This window comes from Panthera tigris, chromosome B1 (genome assembly GCF_018350195.1).
Source record: "Panthera tigris isolate Pti1 chromosome B1, P.tigris_Pti1_mat1.1, whole genome shotgun sequence".
Lineage (NCBI taxonomy): Eukaryota > Metazoa > Chordata > Mammalia > Carnivora > Felidae > Panthera > Panthera tigris.
In genome coordinates, this window is record NC_056663.1 from 147,944,013 (window position 1) to 147,964,001 (window position 19,989).

General features: G+C 35.2%; 1 protein-coding gene and 1 pseudogene across 1 annotated transcript in view; both read right to left on the reverse strand.

Annotated features, from left to right (window-relative positions):
• Window positions 1-19,989, reverse strand: part of LOC122238090 (alpha-S2-casein-like) — a 33,440-nt gene extending 13,451 nt beyond the window's left edge. Inside the window, exon 1 of the mRNA XM_042984777.1 lies at window positions 19,894-19,989. Coding sequence (XP_042840711.1) covers window positions 19,894-19,989 — 96 coding nt within the window. The remainder of the gene's footprint in view (window positions 1-19,893) is intronic.
• Window positions 6,296-6,412, reverse strand: LOC122238296 (annotated as a pseudogene).

A 19,989-nucleotide genomic window follows, 5' to 3' on the forward strand; every position in this document is an offset into this window, starting at 1 on the left:
ATGAGCTCATTCCACACTATTTTCAGTTATGAATAGCTGAATCAAAAACTTTCCTAAATATCATCCACAGAGAAGAAAAGAGAAGATTTTCTATTTTCACTGTACAATTTCCAATTTTCTTTTATTTTCATTACTTTTTCTTTGGTATTTTTTAAAGAGACAAAATATATCACAGGAGACAAGAAAATCCTTTAGTAACATTGAAAATTCTGTGGACACCTGTTATGCACCTATGGATAGAGTCATTTGGAAATTAGCACTTAATATGGATCCAGAAAAACATGAGTCTTTATTGCAGAAACATAAAGTGGATTCACAAAATATACAGTGTTTATCGTGACTTCTGAGCGAATATCATTAATATTGAGACAACTTAGGAAAAACCCAGAAATTTAATCTTGGTAGTTAGAATTTATAGAGCTTTGGTCTTGGTCTTTATTCATCTCTTTTTTTTTTTTTTTTTTTTTTTTTTTATGGTTGCACTTCCAATTTTTTTTCTGGCACTATAGTTGTAGTCTTATTGGTAAAAAAAATATTGTAAATACTTACAAGTTCAGTGCATTTATGTTTTGACTAGGTGAAAGGATTTTATGTTTTATTAAAGTGTCTTACCTCACTGGAGGAGTGATGTTCCATCTTTTGCATTAAAAAAAAAAACAAATTTCAGTTTTATTGGTTATTTTAAAGTGAAAATCTGTCTTGTTGTTGTTCTTGTTTTGGGGATATGGAGCTTCTAGAAATCCATTTCTGGGAATGCTTAGGGTTTAGTGGGATGTTTCCCATAATATTAATAGATAAATCATTTTATACATCAAATAAGTCATTGTTATGGCTTAACATATTTCTTACTTTTAGGAAATGATTGGGTTCTTGGTTTTTAAGTATTAATCCTGTCACAGCCTAAAATACAAATGTAGATGTGCTACAGAATATTAAAATGTTATAACACCATGATATTATATTTTATTTAGTTTATGTTGATTTCTAGATTTAATTAATCTTTTTTTTTTTAATTTTTTTTCAACGTTTTTTATTTATTTTTGGGACAGAGAGAGACAGAGCATGAACGGGGGAGGGGCAGAGAGAGAGGGAGACACAGAATCGGAAACAGGCTCCAGGCTCCCAGCCATCAGCCCAGAGCCTGACGCGGGGCTAGAGCTCACGGACGGCGAGATCGTGACCTGAGCTGAAGTCGGACGCTTAACCGACTGCGCCACCCAGGCGCCCCTAGATTTAATTAATCTTAAAGGAAAGTTTGAGGACAATTACTGACTTAGAGAGAAAGGGAGAAGTGTGGCTAAGACTAGTAGATTATAGGCAGAAGAAATAATCAAACTTGGTGTAAGATTGCTCATTGAAGTGTTATTATGATTATTTTTTTCTATTTACCTAAATGGAATTCTTACCCTAATTTTGCTCCCGAATTGGCTTTGAATTTAAGAAATAACAAAAAACTCTTCAAGATATATATGTGAGATAGGAAACAGAGGATGCAGAGAATTCTGATCCCCTTAACGTATGGTGCAGTTGTGGGGAGGGAGATATTGGGTATGGAAGAGGGATTGACAGTGGGGGTAGAAGGGAAAGGAAAAAATCAGTTACTTCTGAGGAATTTAGTAGATTCCACGTGTGTGTTTTCAAAGCACTTCATTGACATGACATATCTAGTCCACTGTATCATTTTGTGGTATATTTACTATATTCTCACTGGAAGAATACGATGCCTTGAGAAGTTAAGGGATTATTTTGCAGTAAGTTATTTGGCAGTGATTTTCAAAGAGAACCACTCTTTAACACATCACTGTTTCCTGTCTAAACAGATTCTGAACTACTGTAACCAAGAATAGTGAAATTCTGACTCTTCCTTGAGAGATGGTTTTTGAGTCTACATTTTCTCTGTGGCTTTCCTACACTTTTCAAGGTATCCTTGTTTCATCTCAATATATTTCTTACGTTTAGGAAGCGGTTCTTGGAGTCAAAAAATGTTCCCCAGTACATTCAAGCAGATATGGGAGGAAGTTCATGCCTTTTAACCTATAGCTGACATCTCCTTCATCCTATAAGGAGAGTACTTTATAAAAAGTGTTTTTGTCCACCTTGATACCTTGTATAAGGCAAGGCCAATGAAACCTCTGATTATAGGTTTTAAAAGTCACACACTTGTCTCTATTTCTTGCTCCCTACCCTTGCCATCGTCTGCATAAAAGATTCACTCTTCTTATATTTAAATAAGAATAGATAATCATAAACATGTCATTATACTTACATGCTTTGCAAGAGCAGTAGCCAAAAGGCAGGTAAGAAGGAAGAACTTCATGTTTACTTAGTTCTGTAAAATAGGTATATAGCAAGTTAATAAGTTTTATTCTCCTGAAAAATTACACATTTTCTCAATAATTGTACATTAATTTAGCTTTGTTCCAGGCAGTTAGGAAAGTCTAATGAAAACTTTGATAAAAGCAGATTCACTTGAGAAACACATGGATATGAATATGACAAGTTCTTTATAAAGAGAAATTTTATTAACAGAATATAATGTGAAATCTTGGTTTCTAAAATGTCGAAGTTCCTTTTTGGGTATAGCAAGTTAGTAGGGTTTTTTTTTTTTTTGCCCTATATGTAATTGGTTAGTTTACTAACTTACTCATTCAATGACTAGTTGCTACATACAACATATCAGACATGAAGATACAGTGATGAAAAATAAGTACACTCTATCAGGCCATTTATTTATAACTCTTCCTCAATCTTGTGGACAAGGACTATCAGAAATGTAAAATAGAAGAGAAACTCATGTTTAAACAGATATCAGGTGCATCAAAACATGCAGTCTGGCTCCTTCATGAGAAGTAGCAGGTGGAAATAATATTGTGATGGGTGCAAGGAGGTCTGGGTGCCTCCCAGTCTGAGACAGGCTGCTGAAGCTTGAATAAATCATTAAACATCACTGCACCTCATATATGTAGCAAAAGAGAGACTGCTAATAAGACTGATTTCTGTAATCCCTTCCAGCTCAATCTCTAATACCATGACTATGTGTTAGTCCATAAGGTTTGCTGACTACATATCAACTTCACTTTCCTATTTGTTAAACAAAGAACTGAAAAGTGAAATAATTATTCTAATGCATTGTTTATATATAACAGTGTCTTACTGTCTAGATCAACACATTAAATTGATTATTTTTAAAGAGTAAGATTTTGTTTTACTCAAATAGTATTAAATTTGCTGGTGATCTTTACCTATGCACTTCTGGGGAATGTGTACATATAGGCATTACTCTGTCCTAGGATTTACATTGCCTAAATTTCTAATTAATTTCTCATTTTTACTAAGAATATCAGGTATATTTGTTTACTGTTACAAGATGATGCATAGGATGTTCATTTTAGAAGCATTTCATAGTGATAATGCTTTATAATATTATAAACATCATTTTGCCTCTTAAAATATGAAATAAATTTATTTTATAACAGCTTACTTCAATTTTACTTAGACATTTGGTTCTCCAGGGATAAAAGAAATTGGAACGTAGATGCTGAGAGTTAAAGTAATGTTTTTAGCATATTGATAAATGAGAAACATAGAAATTGTTGCAGTTACTAAATACCTGCTATATGCCAGACATTGTAGTAGTTACATTGCAAATATTATCTCTGGTCTCCAGAGCAGCTATGTTGGGTTACTGTGTCTGATTAACACATGAAAGAAGTGATCCAGGAGTCCACATCCTAAATACACAGTACCCTGGATTTCCAAAAACCTCATTATGATGACCTAGCTCTTAAAATAAGACTTTGGCACTTCGTAATAAGATAGAGTAGTATAATAAGCATTTTACGGTGTCTATACATTAATTGTACCCAGAAGCACTGAAAAGTAGCTAAATCAGTAGCTTACGCTCTAAAACAATTTCTCAAAGGACCTTAAAGTACACTGACATTAATTTCTTTAAAAATATTTTTTAGAACTATGTTATTATATTTTACAATATTATAATGCATGTAGAATAACAAAAAGGATAAGTGAAAAATATTACCTTGCTTCTTAAATGGAAGACAAGAAGTACAGGCAGTCAGATATCTGAAATGGGTTATCACTCACTATTTAAACCTAGTTCCTCCACGATATGGTAATTCTGTGGTTTAAAATACCTGAAAAGGATTTGAATTCTGAGAAGCCATGATGATTAGAAGTAGTTTCTCCATCCAATATTTGTACCACATATTCCAAGGAGCACTTCCACTTAGCTTGATTTAGAACATGATAACAGGAAATGAGGATGTTGTAATGTGTAGTGATTATTCCGTGTTTGTGCAGCTTACCTCTGCTATGTACTGGTTAAGTGGTTCATGATAAGTATTTATTTTTTTCCTAGAGGCACACCAGTGTCCCTTCTTATCAAAAACATCTTGAATAAATACCTAAAGTGACATTTGGGATATGTTAATTAAAATTTCATTAACGTATGAAAAATAATACTCCTTATATTTATTGCTTACCATTTGCCACCACTAAACATGGTTATCGTATGTAAGTCCATGCGATATAACGGGAAATTCAGCAGTCCTACGAACTAGCGGTAACTTTAATAAGGATTTACAGTCTTAACTTGTCTCAGTAGTTTCTGAATCTGTAAAATATTAATAGTCATGCTGAATCCAATTATAAATTGTAACAATTAGCCACAATTTATGCAAAGTGAATTGGTATCTACATGGCACCTACTTTTTCACAAGTCACAAAATGAAATGGCTGTGGTAACCAATCAGATTACATGTGTACTGAAGGTAGGTCCAGGTTTAAGGAAAATAAAGTATTGTGGGGACTGTAGCCTTCCTGAAAGTTCAAGCCTAGCCTGAAGGGAAAAGCCAATACTCAGCTCCAGTCAGTTTTGACATGTAATATACATGCTCTATAGCTGCCACATCTTCCATTTTTTTTAAAGATAAGCCAAGCGCTTCATTACTTATTCAGAATTCTTTGTATATTGATTGTAACGAATTAAAATTCTTTAAAAATATTGTGTCTGCTGACAGAACCAAAACACAACTGGATCTTGCCCAAGTGCTGCCAATTTGAGATTTCTGGAGAAAATGCTAGGTCCTAGGCTCACGTAATTATTAGAAACGGAATCATTTTGGAAAACCAAGTCTTCTGATTTGCTGAAGCATTGATGTTTAAGTATCAAGAAGGTAAAATCCCTAATAATTTTGTGTAGAAATCTTTGCAAAATTTACCACACACATGACTACACTCTCAACACTAGGGAAGACCAATTATTAATATTTGGTATTAACCACAGATAGCTTTTCCCCCATGGGATTATGTTTCATGGAACTGCCATTTTTTCATCTGTTTCAGATTTTTAATTTTTTTTAATGTTTATTTTTGAGAGAGAGACAAAGCACAAACAGGGGAGGGGCAGAGAGAGAGAGGGGAAGACACAATCTGAAGTAGGCTCCAGGCTCTGAGCTGTCAGCACAGAGCCCGATGCGGGGCTCAAACTCACGGACTGTGAGATTGTGACCTGAGCCGAAGTCAGAGGCTCAACTGACTGAGCCACCCAGGTGCTCCATTTCAGATTTTTATGACTCTTTTTCTGCTGCCTATCAATCATCTTTTGTTTGTTTGTTTGTTTTGTTTTTGTTTTTGTTTTTGAAATCATTTAAGTAACTTTGTCCTCTGGAGAAGAAGAAATCGGACTTTTCATTGTTGCATATCTGCCACTTTAGTTGGTCTGACACTTGGTTGATATTTAGTAAATGCTTTCATTTCACTTAACAACCAGGACTACTTGCCTTCAGCAGCAACAGCTTCTGCTCTTATTGCTTTCAGTTTTTGAGACCATAGAAACCAGACAACCATGCTTGTTGATTTCTGTGACTCTCCCAGTAACTGTTCTATGGGTTCCTTCATTATAAGACATGAGTCCATCTGCTCCTCTCCCAACCCCTAAGAACTTACCTATATGTCTATCCCCTTCTCCTCTTAAAGTTTTATTTGCTTCATTTGTACTTGCTCCTTTGCTTAGTCTACAGGATCCTCAATTCTTCAGTCTACAGGTCCCATGTCATCATTCTGTGCCACCCACACTGGCTACATTATGCATTTCTCCTTTCACTCATCACCAAACTTCCTGAAGGACTTCATACTTGTAGCTTCTTCCTTCTAACCTTCAATCCATTGCTTCTGCACCAGTTTATCTTCCATTGGCTAGATAATTGCAATGAATTTCTTATATGTCTTCCATTTTCTTGTTATCTCTAAAATGCACTTTCCACACCTTTCTCACAAATATTCTCTTTCTAAAATGTATGTAACAAATCATGTTACTCAACCAAAACATTTGTATAGTTTCTGATAAGAACAGATACTACACTTGATCTTAGCCGAAAGGCCAAGGAGCGCTGTATGGTTTCTTATACTGTCTACGGTAATGTTCAAGATATTTAACAGAGAATTCAAGATCATTCAGAATCTTCCCAGGAGTCATTTCTGACCCCACTTCCTGACATTTCTTATGCCTTATCACAATCTTTCCAGAGCACGCTATGGATGTGTGTTAGAGCACACTATGACTGGGAATGGCCTTCTATCACATTCTCTGCCTTGTAAATGCAAATGAAATTTGAACCATCTCTGAATAGGTCTCCCAAATCTTTTATATACTTGAATTTTTCATATATGCTATCAACAAAATATTTGTACAGATGCTGAAGTTGAAAATGTAGTTAATACTCTCTACTTAATTCAGTGAACAATTCTTGAGTACTTAGTGTGTGCCAGGAGTTATCCTAAACATCTGGAAGAAAGCTATGAACAAAAGAAAACGTGGTTTTCATGAAGTTTATATTTTAATTGTTTAAGATATTAACACATGATAAATAATAAAGCATTGGTTCCATCACTGCATGCTATGGGAAAACTGAATTGAAGATACTGGATAGAAAACAGTCGTAGGGATGAGGTGTTCATTATCTAGTAAGATGGCCATGAAAGGACTCCCTGAGCAGAAAAGTAAAAATTTGAAGGAAGTGAGAAAGTAAACCTTGCAGATATTTCAGAAGGCACTCATCTGCAAAGGTCCTAGAATATAAGTATGCCTGGCAAGATTCAGAAATATTGAATAGATCAGTATGGTTGGAAAATAGTAAATTTGGTGGAAACAAAGAGAAAAAATGAGGCCAATGATACAGGGCTCTTGAGTATTGCCAGGACTTCAAGAAAGCAACTACACTGAATGGAAACTGATGTCAAGCAGAAGATAACTCGGGAAAAAGCAGACTGAAGAGGTTAAGAGAAGAGACATGGCCCATTTAGAGACTGGAATAATAATCCAGACACATGATTATGGCAGCAGTGAGGGTGATGAGAAATTGTCACATTCTAATTATACTTTGAAGTTAGAGCAAATGGAATTTAATAGATTAGAAGTGAGGCATGAGAGAAAGGAAAATTTCACTAATTACTCCAGATTTTTGGCTTGATCACCTGGAATAACCTGGTTACCATTGACTGAGATGGAAAAGATAGAGACAAGGCTGGTTTGTGGGGAAAACATGAGGAGCTCAGTTTTCTAAGAAGTTAAGTTTCAGGTGCCAATTATAAATTTCATTAGAATATAGAGTAAACAGTGTACAATTACACTTACTTACCTAATGGAATTGATGACAATACTAATGGACATACTGAATACAAAACCCTTCTCAGTGTCAACTATCAACATCCCAGCCTTTGCTGATACGACTGATATGCAGCTAATAGGAGAATGGAAAGAAAAGGAAACTCTTACCATTAGTTAGAAATAAAAGGCTCGGAATGGGGCGCCTGGGTGGCGCAGTCGGTTAAGCGTCCGACTTCAGCCAGGTCACGATCTCGTGGTCCGTGAGTTTGAGCCCCGCGTCAGGCTCTGGGCTGATGGCTCGGAGCCTGGAGCCTGTTTCCGACTCTGTGTCTCCCTCTCTCTCTGCCCCTCCCCCGTTCATGCTCTGTCTCTCTCTGTCCCAAAAATAAATAAATTAAAAAAAAAAAAAAGAAATAAAAGGCTCGGAGTAGACAAGTTCAGTAGGCTATAAATACACTGAGAGAAAGGAAGTTCTATAGTATAGGAAGTCCTATATTATTTCACTGGGAATGTGTATGTACTTGTTGTCATATGTTTAATATCTTACAGTGATTATATCTATAGTTCATCAAGACACTCACACACAGAATGTCCTTAGGTATAAGAATGAGGTGGTCCAGAAAGAAAATAATGTGTGGAGGAGTTTGTACAAAGTTGAGAGAATTAAGAGGTAGGTCATGACAAAACAGGTACAAAGGCCAACAGTTCTGTGAGAATGGAAGAAAACTCAAACACGGGTTAATAAGAGCTAGGAATAATTCAAGAAATTTCAATTATTAAAAATGTCATAAATAGATTAGTGCATAAGATTAGTGAATATCATTAAAAATGTCAATAATTGGCTAGTGAATGTTGATGCCTTGGAAATAATTTGGAACCTTTCATTAATTTCTAAGTCTGAGAGGAAGTGGCCTCCGGTAGGAAAACAAACATGAAATTAATGTGAGCGATGAAGAATGATTTGTGAGAAATATATATAACTACTTCTATTTCTATAAAGGTTTAATTCAGTATTTTTTTGTATGTTTTGAGAAATCTATTAATACATTCTTACGCACGTTCCAAAAATACTTTTAAATTAAACATCTACTGTCTATTGTAATAGCAATGTGCATGTGTAGTACAAATATAAAGTAATGCCAGGGAAGGAGACAAATTTCAGAATCATGCTTACCGCTGAGGAGCTTGGTTGGAAATGGAACTGAGTGGGGAAAACAACACTTCAGTTGTATTGATAACAATTTCTCTTTTCATTAACTAAGAGTTTTTAAAAAATTAAGGTATAATTTATGTTCAGTGAAATACACATATTCTAAGGTGTTGGAAGGCTGAGCAGACATGAAAATGAGAGAGACTGTGGGGGATCCTGGGGGCTCAGTCAGTTAAGTGCCCAACTCTTGATTTCGCCTCAGGTCACAATCTCAGGGTTCCTGAGACGGAGCCTTGCGTGGGCTCTGCACTGACAGCGTGGAGCCTGCTTGAGATTCTCTCTCTCCCTCTCTCTTGGCCCCTTCCCTGCTCACATGCGTGCATGAACATTTGTGTGCTCTCTCTCAAAATAATTAACTAACTAAATACATAAATAAATAAACATTAAAAGAGAGAGAGAGAAAGAGAGAGAGACTGACATATGGGAGAAGAACCAAGTTTGATTGTGAGAGAAAGATTGGCAGGACCTGAGGTAAAGGCCCACAGGAGCTAAGGGTTTATATTTCATTTTGGGGACAGTGGGCAGTATGAAATACTTTAAGCTGACATGTGACATGGGGAGAATTGCATTTTAAATTAATCATCATGGCATAAATATAGAAAAGGACCGAAGAACAGGCGAAACAGAGGCCGCATAACCATCTAAGAGGGTGTGAATAGATTGCTATGTAATTATAAGGGCTCATTTGTAGAAACGGCATTAGGGGTGATGATTAAGACACAGACTGGAGAAATGTTTAGAGCAAGAGGTGGCAGACTGCTAAACAATCAATCAAACATTGCACAACACTTTTTCTTCTACTATGAGAAATAGAATTGGGGAAAATTATTAACTTCTTTCTACTAATTTCTTAAAAAGAAAATAAAAACATTTTTTACTGGCTTTACTGTAGTTCTCTAGCTCAATTGTAAGCAAGGGAATTTAGAGCCAGTACAGTTAAAAATGAACCATATGTGAATTGGACATGTAAAAATTAAAAGTTAACACGAGGAATATTTTATAATTACAAAACTTACAAAACTTTTATATTTCATCTAGTTAAGAAATGTTAGAGAATAGTAAGTGGATTTCTCCTGCAATTTGTGTCGATAATGATAAAAGATTATGGAATGATATTACACCTGAAAATGGAAATATTACATTTCTGCTATCAGCATTTTTTCCATTTTAAGAGGTATTTATGTAGAGAAAAGTGCACCGTTTATAAGTATACAGTAGATAAACTTTTTATATGCATTTACCTGTGTAACCTCCACTTAGATCAAGGTATAGAAACTTTCAAGCACCACAGAGGCTCACCCCTAACCCCTGTCAATAATCCATCCAAAAGGCGACTACTGTTATAACTTCTAAATCATGTTTAGTGGCACCTGATTTTGAACTTCATATAAATGGCATTATATAGTATATATCCTTTGTATTTGGTTTCTTTCACTCATATCTGTGAGGGTCATCCATATTATTGCATGTAGTGATAGTTGGTTTATTTCCATTGCTGAGTAATAATCCATTGTAGGAGTAAACTATAAATCATCTATTTTCCTACTGATAGACATCTGGGTTGCTTGCATTTGTTTTTGCCTTTTGTGAATAGCACTGCTATGAACTTTCTTCAGTATGTCTATTGATGGGTGTTAGTACATATTTCTTTTGGTTATTAGAAAATTTTAATGATCAAACCTGTGAAAAAGTGGTAATGACTCATGTATTATTTTACTTACCACTTATCTGCCAGTTTTCACCATTTATTTACATTAAGAACATTGGGTGTTATTCAGAATATAAACTATTAAGAATATCTTAATGAAGTTTTCCAACATGCAAACGCTGTTCATAATTTTTAACAATGTCATGATGTAAGAAAAAAATGCAAACATAGTCCTACTTTTCTTTGATATTATATTTAAATTAGAATAAGGAAGAAACTTGGAAAAACTGGTCTTTTCCTATCAAAAAATCTTATTTGCTGGCTTTGGAAAAACATTTTCAAGGATACAATTTTAAACATTTAAATAAGTGAAATTTTCTTCTTTTTAAACAATTAAGATGTTAAGTATGCTGGTTGAGTAAAACAAGGATGAACAGTTAGTGTGTGTTATTAATAATGCAAAATAAAGGAAACTTTTTAATGATGAAAATAAAAATATAAAAAGGATGCAAAACTTAGATATGAGAATAAAATAACTTAAAAATGTCATGTCAAACTTTAAAACAATAGTTAATTTTGGGGCACCTGGGTGGCTCAGTTGGTTAAGCGTCCGACTTCGGCTCAGATCGTGATTTCAGAGTTCATGAGTTTGGCCCTGCATCGGGCTTCCTACTCTTAGTACAGAGCCTACTTTGGATCCTCTGTCTCCCTCTCTCTGCCCCTCCCCTGTTTGCTCTCTCTCTCTCAAAAAATAAAAATAAATAAAAATAAGTAAAAATAAAAAATAAACAAATAAATATTTAAAAACAAAACAAAACAAAAGTTAATTTTGCAAAAAGACTATGGAAGCCAAGAGATAACATACATAAATTCTGAGTATAAATTCCGAATTTACCTTGAGGCTAAAAGTACAATTAATCATGGGGTGCCTCAGTGGCTCAGTTGGTTAATCATCCAACTCGATTTTGACTCAGGTCATGATCTCACAGTTTGAGACTGAGCCCCGTGTGGGGTCCTGAGCTGACAACATGGAGCCTGGTTGGGATTCTTTCTCTTCCTCTTTCTCTGCCCCTCCCCTGTTTGTGCATGCACACTCTCGCTCTCTCTCAAAACAAACAAGGAAATAAACAGATTTAAAACTACAAACAAAGGTATAATTAATCACAACAAAATATATATTAGACTTTTAGGTAATAAATAAACTTACAAGCACTCACAAAAATAAATTAGTAACTCATCCTCCCTATTGGAAAGTGTCCTCTTTTTGGATCATAAAAAAAATCTATATAACTATCTATATTTATCTATATCTATATCTGTATCTATATCTATATCTATATCTATCTATATCTACATATGATTGAGGGAGCTAAATAATTTAAATAAATTATTTTGCATTTGTTTTCTAAGTGTTCTAGCTAAGTAGGCTTCCTTTAAATAACTATTGAATAAATCTGACTTTTAAAATATGCATTGCTCGGGGCGCCTGGGTGGCTCAGTTGGTTAAGCATCCGACTTCGGCTCAGGTCATGATCTCACGGTCTGTGAGTTCCAGCCCCGTCAGGCTCTGTGCTGACAGCCCAGAGCCTGGAGCCTGTTTCAGATTCTGTGTCTCCCTCTCTCTCTGCCCCTCCCCTGTTCACACTCTGTCTCTCTCTGTCTCAAAAATAAATAAACGTTAAAAAAAATATAAAAAAAAAATAAAATAAAATATGCATTGCTAAGTCATGTACAATGTTCATTCTAATGTGATTATATTCTTTTTTTCCCCAGTTTTTCTTTATTCACTTTTTTCTTCTCTCTCTCTCCCTTCCTTTTTATATTTCCTTCTCTACTGTATCAAACAACAGATATTCAGCACTATTATAGGCACTGAGATCACATTACTGAATAGATAAAAACATATGGATAAAGTGAACATAAGGGATTTGGAATTAAAATTCAAATAATACTACTTTAATGTAAATGGAGATGTTTATAAACCACACTGAAATTTAACTCATCCTATATTTTATATTGGAATACTAAAGTGTTATATATTCTGTAAGGTATATTCAAATTACACTTAACAAAATAGGAAGTATGTGGAAAATGTTTGACATTCAAAAATAACAACTGGTGATTGTAAGCAAAGGAGTGGCATTCTTATTTTATATATTATCTTATATTCCATGACTAGTGGGTGATCTTAAAAAATCGATAGATCAGAATTTATACTGCTGTCTTCAAATAAAGAAGGAATGATTCATTTTCCTCCAAGACTAAATACTATGCCCTTGAAAATTTCAAGGTGTTTTATTTATAGAATAGCTCAACAAAGAGATACTGATATCTCAAAGAATGGTACTCTAAGGGTGTAGCCCATAGACAACTGTTATAATGAATTTTCTTGTTCTGTTTTGTAATCTCCTTTAATGACAAGATGACCTTTATTATCAATTCATACTAATGAGAGAAAGCTGGAGAGTCCCTGACAAATTCTTAGAGTATATTTTTAAGCCCCCAGAGCTTAGATACATATTATATTACGTTTCATTCTCTTGTAATATAGAAATATGAGAGGAAAAATTTGAAACAATTTTTGAGTGCAACTACATATAAGATATAGTTTTGAGTACAAAGAATTCCAATGAAAACATATCGACACTGTGCTCAAGGTACTTACATATTAATCTGGAACATAAACAAATATATAGAGACATTTAGGAGATAGTTGAGTATATTTGGGGAGTCATAAGATATAGATAGATGGTAGTTAATGTGGGTAAGTGATATAGGAAAAATGCAATCAGATAAGAAGTAGACCAAGGTCAGGGGCGCCTGGGTGGCTCAGTCGGTAGAGCGTCCGACTTCGGTTCAGGTCATGATCTCACTGTCTGTGAGCTCGAGCCCCGCATCTGGCTCTGTGCTGAAGTCTCAGAGCCTGGAGCCTGCTTCAGATTCTGTGTCTCCCCTTCTCTCTGTCCCTCCCCTGCTCATGCTCTGTCTCTCTCAATAATAAATAAATGTTAAAAAAATTTATTAAAAAAAAGAGAAGTAGACCAAGGTCAGAACCTTAGAGAACATTAATGTTATGTATGGGAAAAAGAAGATGAATCCGTGAAAACACCTGGAGGAAGTAACTACATGAAGAGATTTATGAGGAGAATTTCCAAGAAGACAAACATAACTAACAGAACTGAATAAAATAGGCATTACAAAGATAATTACTTATCTCTTTCAGCTTCAATTTTCTCATTTGCAAGATGTTATAATAACAGTTTTGAGGGAAAAAATGGTGAAAAAATGCATATAAATCACACTGCACAATAAAGTTGATCAGTAAATTTTAGAATTTATAACTGTCATTCTTATTTTTATCACTGTTATTATCATAATAAGAAAACAGATTGAGTAGGGAACAAACAGGCAGAGAAGTTCCCTTCAATGTAGAGGAGAACCACACATCTTTTGAGACTGGAGAAAAAGCTAATATTCAGATATAGACTGAGCTATAGAAGGCTCTGACTAAAAGGTTGATTGTCTATAGGTCTCAATATTTTCCACAAAGGAGGGCAATGAGAAAAACTATTAGAATAAAGCAAGTATAGAAATGAATTGAAATGTGGACACCTGGGTGGCTCAGTCTGTTAAGTGTCTGACTTTGGCTCAGGCTGTGATCTCACAGTTCGTGGGTTCGAGCCTCACATGGGGCTCTGTACTGACAGCTCAGAGGCTGGAGCCTGAATTGGATTCTGTGTCTCCCTCTCTCTCTGCCCCTCCCCACTCGTACTTTGTCTCTATCTCTCCCTCAAAAATAAATAAACATTAGAAAAATTTAAAAAAATAAATGAATTGAAATACTGTGTGGCTATAAAATATCATCTTTTATATTTTAAAAATATTATGTGGAAGATGGACACCCGTGTATCAGAAGGAAAATCCACAATTTTGTTAACTCTATCCATTTTCTCATATATGGAGATAAATGTCGCAATAAAATTGGAGCCTTGTTACTTATTTTAACTATTTAAATTAATATTTGACTATTGACTGTGCTTATTTTGACTTATTAAAGTTAATATTTATTTTTTGTTATTTCATTTCCTGTCAACATTTTATAACAATAAAATAGATAGAGCTTCTGCCAAAATCCAATGTTCCACGAAGTTTGATCTGATAAATTTGTCTTCAACAAAATGTGTGCTTTGAGATCAGAACTTTATTCATGTCTCACTTAAGAAGTTGAACCCTATCAAATGAAATTTAATCTACTCAGTTTGGGTGTTGGAAGACTCATGTCCTTCAAGTGAGGCTGGTGACAAGTTTACATGTGATAGAAAAATAACTTTTCACTGCCTCTCCAAACAAATTCACTTACTTAATTTAATTATTTTTGGTTGGATGATCACGTGTACTGAAAACAATCTTAATCCAAAGCAGGATCCAGGCTCTGAGCTGTCAGCACAGAGCCCGATGCGGGGCTTGAACTCATGAATTATGAAATCATGACCTGAGATGAGGTTGGAAGCTCAACCAACTGAGCCACCCAGATGCCCCTTGAAGTTTGATTTTGTATGTTTTAAGGAAATATTTCCAGAGCATATTAAAAAAGCCCACTGGAATTCTCTCCCTTAGCCCCCTTTCAGCTAATATAAAGGAGAAGGTGTATATTTGAAGGAGGCAGCTAGATAATTTATATCAATAATTTTCACAAGAGGTTCCTAAACATTGTACATAGATGCATATAGGCTTTTCCCCAATGAACATCATCTTTTAAAAAAAATTTTAACGTTTATTTATTTTTGAGACAGAGAGAGACAGAGCATGAACGGGGGAGGGGCAGAGAGAGAGGGAGACACAGAATCGGAGCAGGCTCCAGGCTCTGAGCTGTCAGCACAGAGCCTGACGCAGGTCTTGAACTCACAAACCGTGGGATCATGACCTGAGCCGAAGTCGGACACTTAACCGACTGAGCCACCCAGGAGCCCCAAAAACTAATTTTAAATGTAACTGGATCCTTATTTTAGCTTGTAACATTGAAATATATAGGTATTATTGATTCAAACTATATGGGAAGTGTGCAGATTATGCTTAACAGAAGTAACAGATGACAGACACAAAAGTAGCATTTTTATGTTATCTATAATCTCATACTCATGAACAGGAGATGGTTTTAGAAGACCGATGAGCAAGGGCATGTCCTACAACTTTGCAATAAAGGGGGAAATAAAGTATTTTTATCTCCAGTACTCAGTTCCATGTCCTTGAAAATGAAAGAGTGTTTCATTTGGAAGACAAATAAAGAAGAGCCAATGCAATTTCATAAAGATGGTGACCTAAGGATGCAGTACATGTGGAGGTTTTATCCTACTTTTCCCATTTTAATTGAACTACTCCAATTAGTAGGAAAAGAGTCTCTTACTGCCAACCTATCCAAGTGACAAAAGTTAGTCTGGTGAGTGCTGGGGGAGAGCTCAAATCCTAGAAGCCTATTTAGTTATCTGCAAAAGCAACTACATTAAATAATGTATTCCTATTTCATATTAATATAATAAAAAATAGAGACAACAGATTTGGGACAAAATGCGAGTTCACTTGGATGTATTGGCTATTGTAAATATGCTGCAATAAACAGGGGTGCATATATCTTTTCAAGTTAGTGCTTTCTGCTTTCTTTGGGTAAATAGTAGTGGAATTACTGGATCATACAGTATTTTTATTTTTAATTTTTTGAGGAAACTCTGTACTGTTTTCCACAGTGACTGCACCAATATACACATTCCTACCAACAGTACACGAGGGTTCTTTTTTCTCTATATCCTCGCCAAGACTTGTTATTTCCTGTCTTTTTGATTCTAGCCATTCTGACAGGCATAATGTAATAGCTCATTGTGGTTTGATTTGTATTTCTCTGATGATTAGTGATGTTGAACATCTTTTTATGTGTCGGCCACATTTCTTCTTTAGAAAAATGTCTGTCCAGGTCCTCTGCCCATTTTTAAATGGATTATTTGTGTTGTCTATATTGAGTTTTAAATTCTTTATATATTTTGGTTACCAATCCCTTATCCGATATATCTGACTCACTTCATCTGGAGTGATATTGTGGGCTCTCTTGTGCGCAGACAGGAACTGTGACTGCCTACTTGAGAATTTAGGTGAAAGTTGTTTGGAATACACACATGGGAGTAGGAACAAATTATAAAGATGTTACAGTGAGGACTAAATTTTCCTGAGAGATAGCTGTAGTGGGGCTTCTAAGCTGAAGCTTCCAAGGCACTGGGTCTACGAGGCACATGCGAGATAGAAGGCCCTGTGAGTTTACAAAGTTACTCCAGTGCCATCCACATGGCCTTAGTTGTTAGAGAACTGGTTATTTTGGTTACAGTGGCCTGGTCTCTAAATGTGAGGAATGGAAATAGAAAGACCACACAGATAAAAATACATCCGATGAAATATGGCCTTTTGTAGCAACATGGATGGAACTGGAGAGTGTTATGCTAAGTGAAATAAGCCATACAGAGAAAGACAGATACCATATGTTTTCACTCTTATGTGGATCCTGAGAAACTTAACAGAAACCCATGGGGGAGGGGAAGGAAAAAAAAAAGAGGTTAGAGTGGAAGAGAGCCAAAGCATAAGAGACTCTTAAAAACTGAGAACAAACTGAGGGTTGATGGAGGGTGGGAGGGAGGGGAGGGTGGGTGATGGGTATTGAGGAGGGCACCTTTTGGGATGAGCACTGGGTGTTGTATGGAAACCAATTTGACAATAAACTTCATATATTGAAAAAAAAATAAAAATAAATAAATAAATAAATAAATAAATAAAATAAGAAAATCCATTAGCGAAAAAGAAAAAGCATCCGAAATTTTAATGTTTTGGCAAGAGATGTGGGCTTCTGTGTCTCAGCCAGAGGCCTAGACACTGCAGTTAAGCGTCGATACAGTTAAAATGATAGCACAATCCAGATCTAGCATATCCAACATGAACGGAAAGGAGGCATACAAACAATACAATGTTACATACAATCTTCCTTTGGCTCAGGAGTTTTGCCTTTTCAACAAGCAAACATATTGATATATTAAGTGATATGATAGATAAGGAAACTATGCAGAAATGACTTTTCCAATCAAACCTATCAATAAAAAGAACATATATGATTAGCTATAAAATTTATATTGCAGAATGTACATATGTAATACGTATGCATTGTATGTGTACATATATGTATGCTTAATACATATAAGCATGCAAAGATACATTCTGGCTTAGCAGAAATATAATTGTTTATATATATTACTAAATAATATTTACTAGTGCCAGCTATTTATTTTAATTATTCTTTTCTGAAATATCCAGATGAAGAAAGTGGTCTCGGGATCAGAAACTAAGCAGTTGCTGGATTTCTAGAAGCATTTTAGAACGTTACAACCCCTAGGATAGGTTATCTCAGAACTATTCAAACATTGTTTTTTCATGATATGGTAATTCTGTGGTTCAAAATACTTAAAAAACCAGTTGAATTCTAAGAAGACACTATGATTAGAAATTTTTTTCCAGATTACTTCCCTACAGATTCCAAGGAGTGCTTTAACACAGTTTGATTTAGAACGTGATAACAGGAAACGAGGATGTTGTTATGTATAATGATTACCTATATTTTGTGTGAAGTTTCTTCTGCTATGAACTAGTTTTTTGATTGAAGAAAAGTTTCTTTGTACTTTTTCTTCTTTTTGTCCTGGCACCTCCTTTCCTGTAAAACAGTATGGTGTTTTGGATAAAAATATGTCTCTAATGCTTTTCCAGCTGAATAAATATCTGGAATGAATTCTTAGTTTTCTTTTTATCTCTTGTTTTGCTTCTATAAAAATGAAATAATGATGATAAAAATAACAATATTACCTAATGTAAAGACTGTTGAAAAGTTGGTAATAATGAGTATAAAATACATATACATTTCTATGGAAACCCCTAAAGCGGATTACAAATTCAAAAACCTACATTGACATTGCAGATGATATAAATGTATAATGAAGGTCCAGGTGTAAAAAAAATAAGACATGGTGGGACCATGGCTTCCCTAAGAGTGGTCTTCATCTTGTAAAATGAAGAGTTAATAGTCTGCTCTAGAAAATTTTGACTTATACAATTAATGTCCTTGTCTTAGTACATCTTCTAATTTTGAAGGATAGGAAAATAGTTAATTTATTCATTATATATTGTGATTAAAAATATTTGAAATATTGTGCAAACCAATCAAACACAACTAAGTTTTGCCTAAGGGATGCCAGTATGAGGCTTTTATGCAAAATACCTGTATATAATGGTTTGTGTTTATTGGAGAGCTAGTCATGTTTGGAAAGCCAATATGCTGGTTATCTGGCAAATGCGGAAGCTTCATTATGTTAACTTATCATTTTGTGTAAGAGTTTTTCTAAAATTTATCCCACACACTATCCTTGTAAACAATAAAGGACAATGTATATGAAATTTAGCAGCTGGTGACAAAGTGCTTTCTCTTAACGTAGTATTGTCTAGCACTTAAAAAATTGTGTTTGATTTTACATCTTCTTTGTTACTGTCAGTCAATTATGTTGCATTATGTCAAACTATTTCACTAAATCACTTTTCCATCCAGAGTGGAGGAAACCGGACTAAACCACCTTTGTAGTTCCAGCACCTGCGCTGACCTGGCGTGTTGTGCTGTTCAGTAAATTCTTTACTGCCTCGCTTGCTTTTTGAGCCACCTCTTTGACTCTTATTTGCGACTTCTAATTCAAAAAGACTAGAACTCACGCAACCGTGCTTTTCCAATTCTCCCCCCTCTAAAAAAGTTTTCTATGACTTACAAATTACTGAGTGCCTACCTACTTGTCTTCTCTCCTCTAAGACCTTTTCATGCGGTTAACTTCTTTCTCATGTATCTTCGCTTCCTTTGTACATGATCGTGATCATTCCCTAAGTCTACAATGTTCTTTGGGATTCTCTCTCTGCCCCTCCCCTGCTCTCTCTCTCTCTCTCTCTCTCAAAATGAATAAAATAAACCTAAGTAAATGAATAAATAAACAAGCACCTGGGTGGCTCGTTTGGTTAAGCAGCTCTTGATTTCAGTTTAGGCAATGATTTCATGGTTCATGAGTTTGGGCCTTGTATCAGGTTCTGTGCTGGCAATGAGGACCCTGCTTGGGGTTCTCTCTATCTGCCCCTCCCCTGTTTTCTCTCTCTCTCTCTTTCTATCAAAATGAATAAAATAAACTTTAAAATAAGTAAATAAAAACAATGTTCTTTAGTTCTCTCTTATCTCAGATACCATCCCTTCAATTTGTGCCCCCGCAAGTCACACCACAAATTCACTCTTTGCACTGACCCCCCCCCCCCCCAGCTTCTTGGAAGACTCCATGTATGTGCTTTCTTCTCCCTAACCCTCCAGCCCACTGCTTTTGCACCAGACATCTCATCATCTCCTGCACGGAGAGTCCCTCTGGCTTCCAAATTGGTCTCCAAATTTTTATCAGTCAT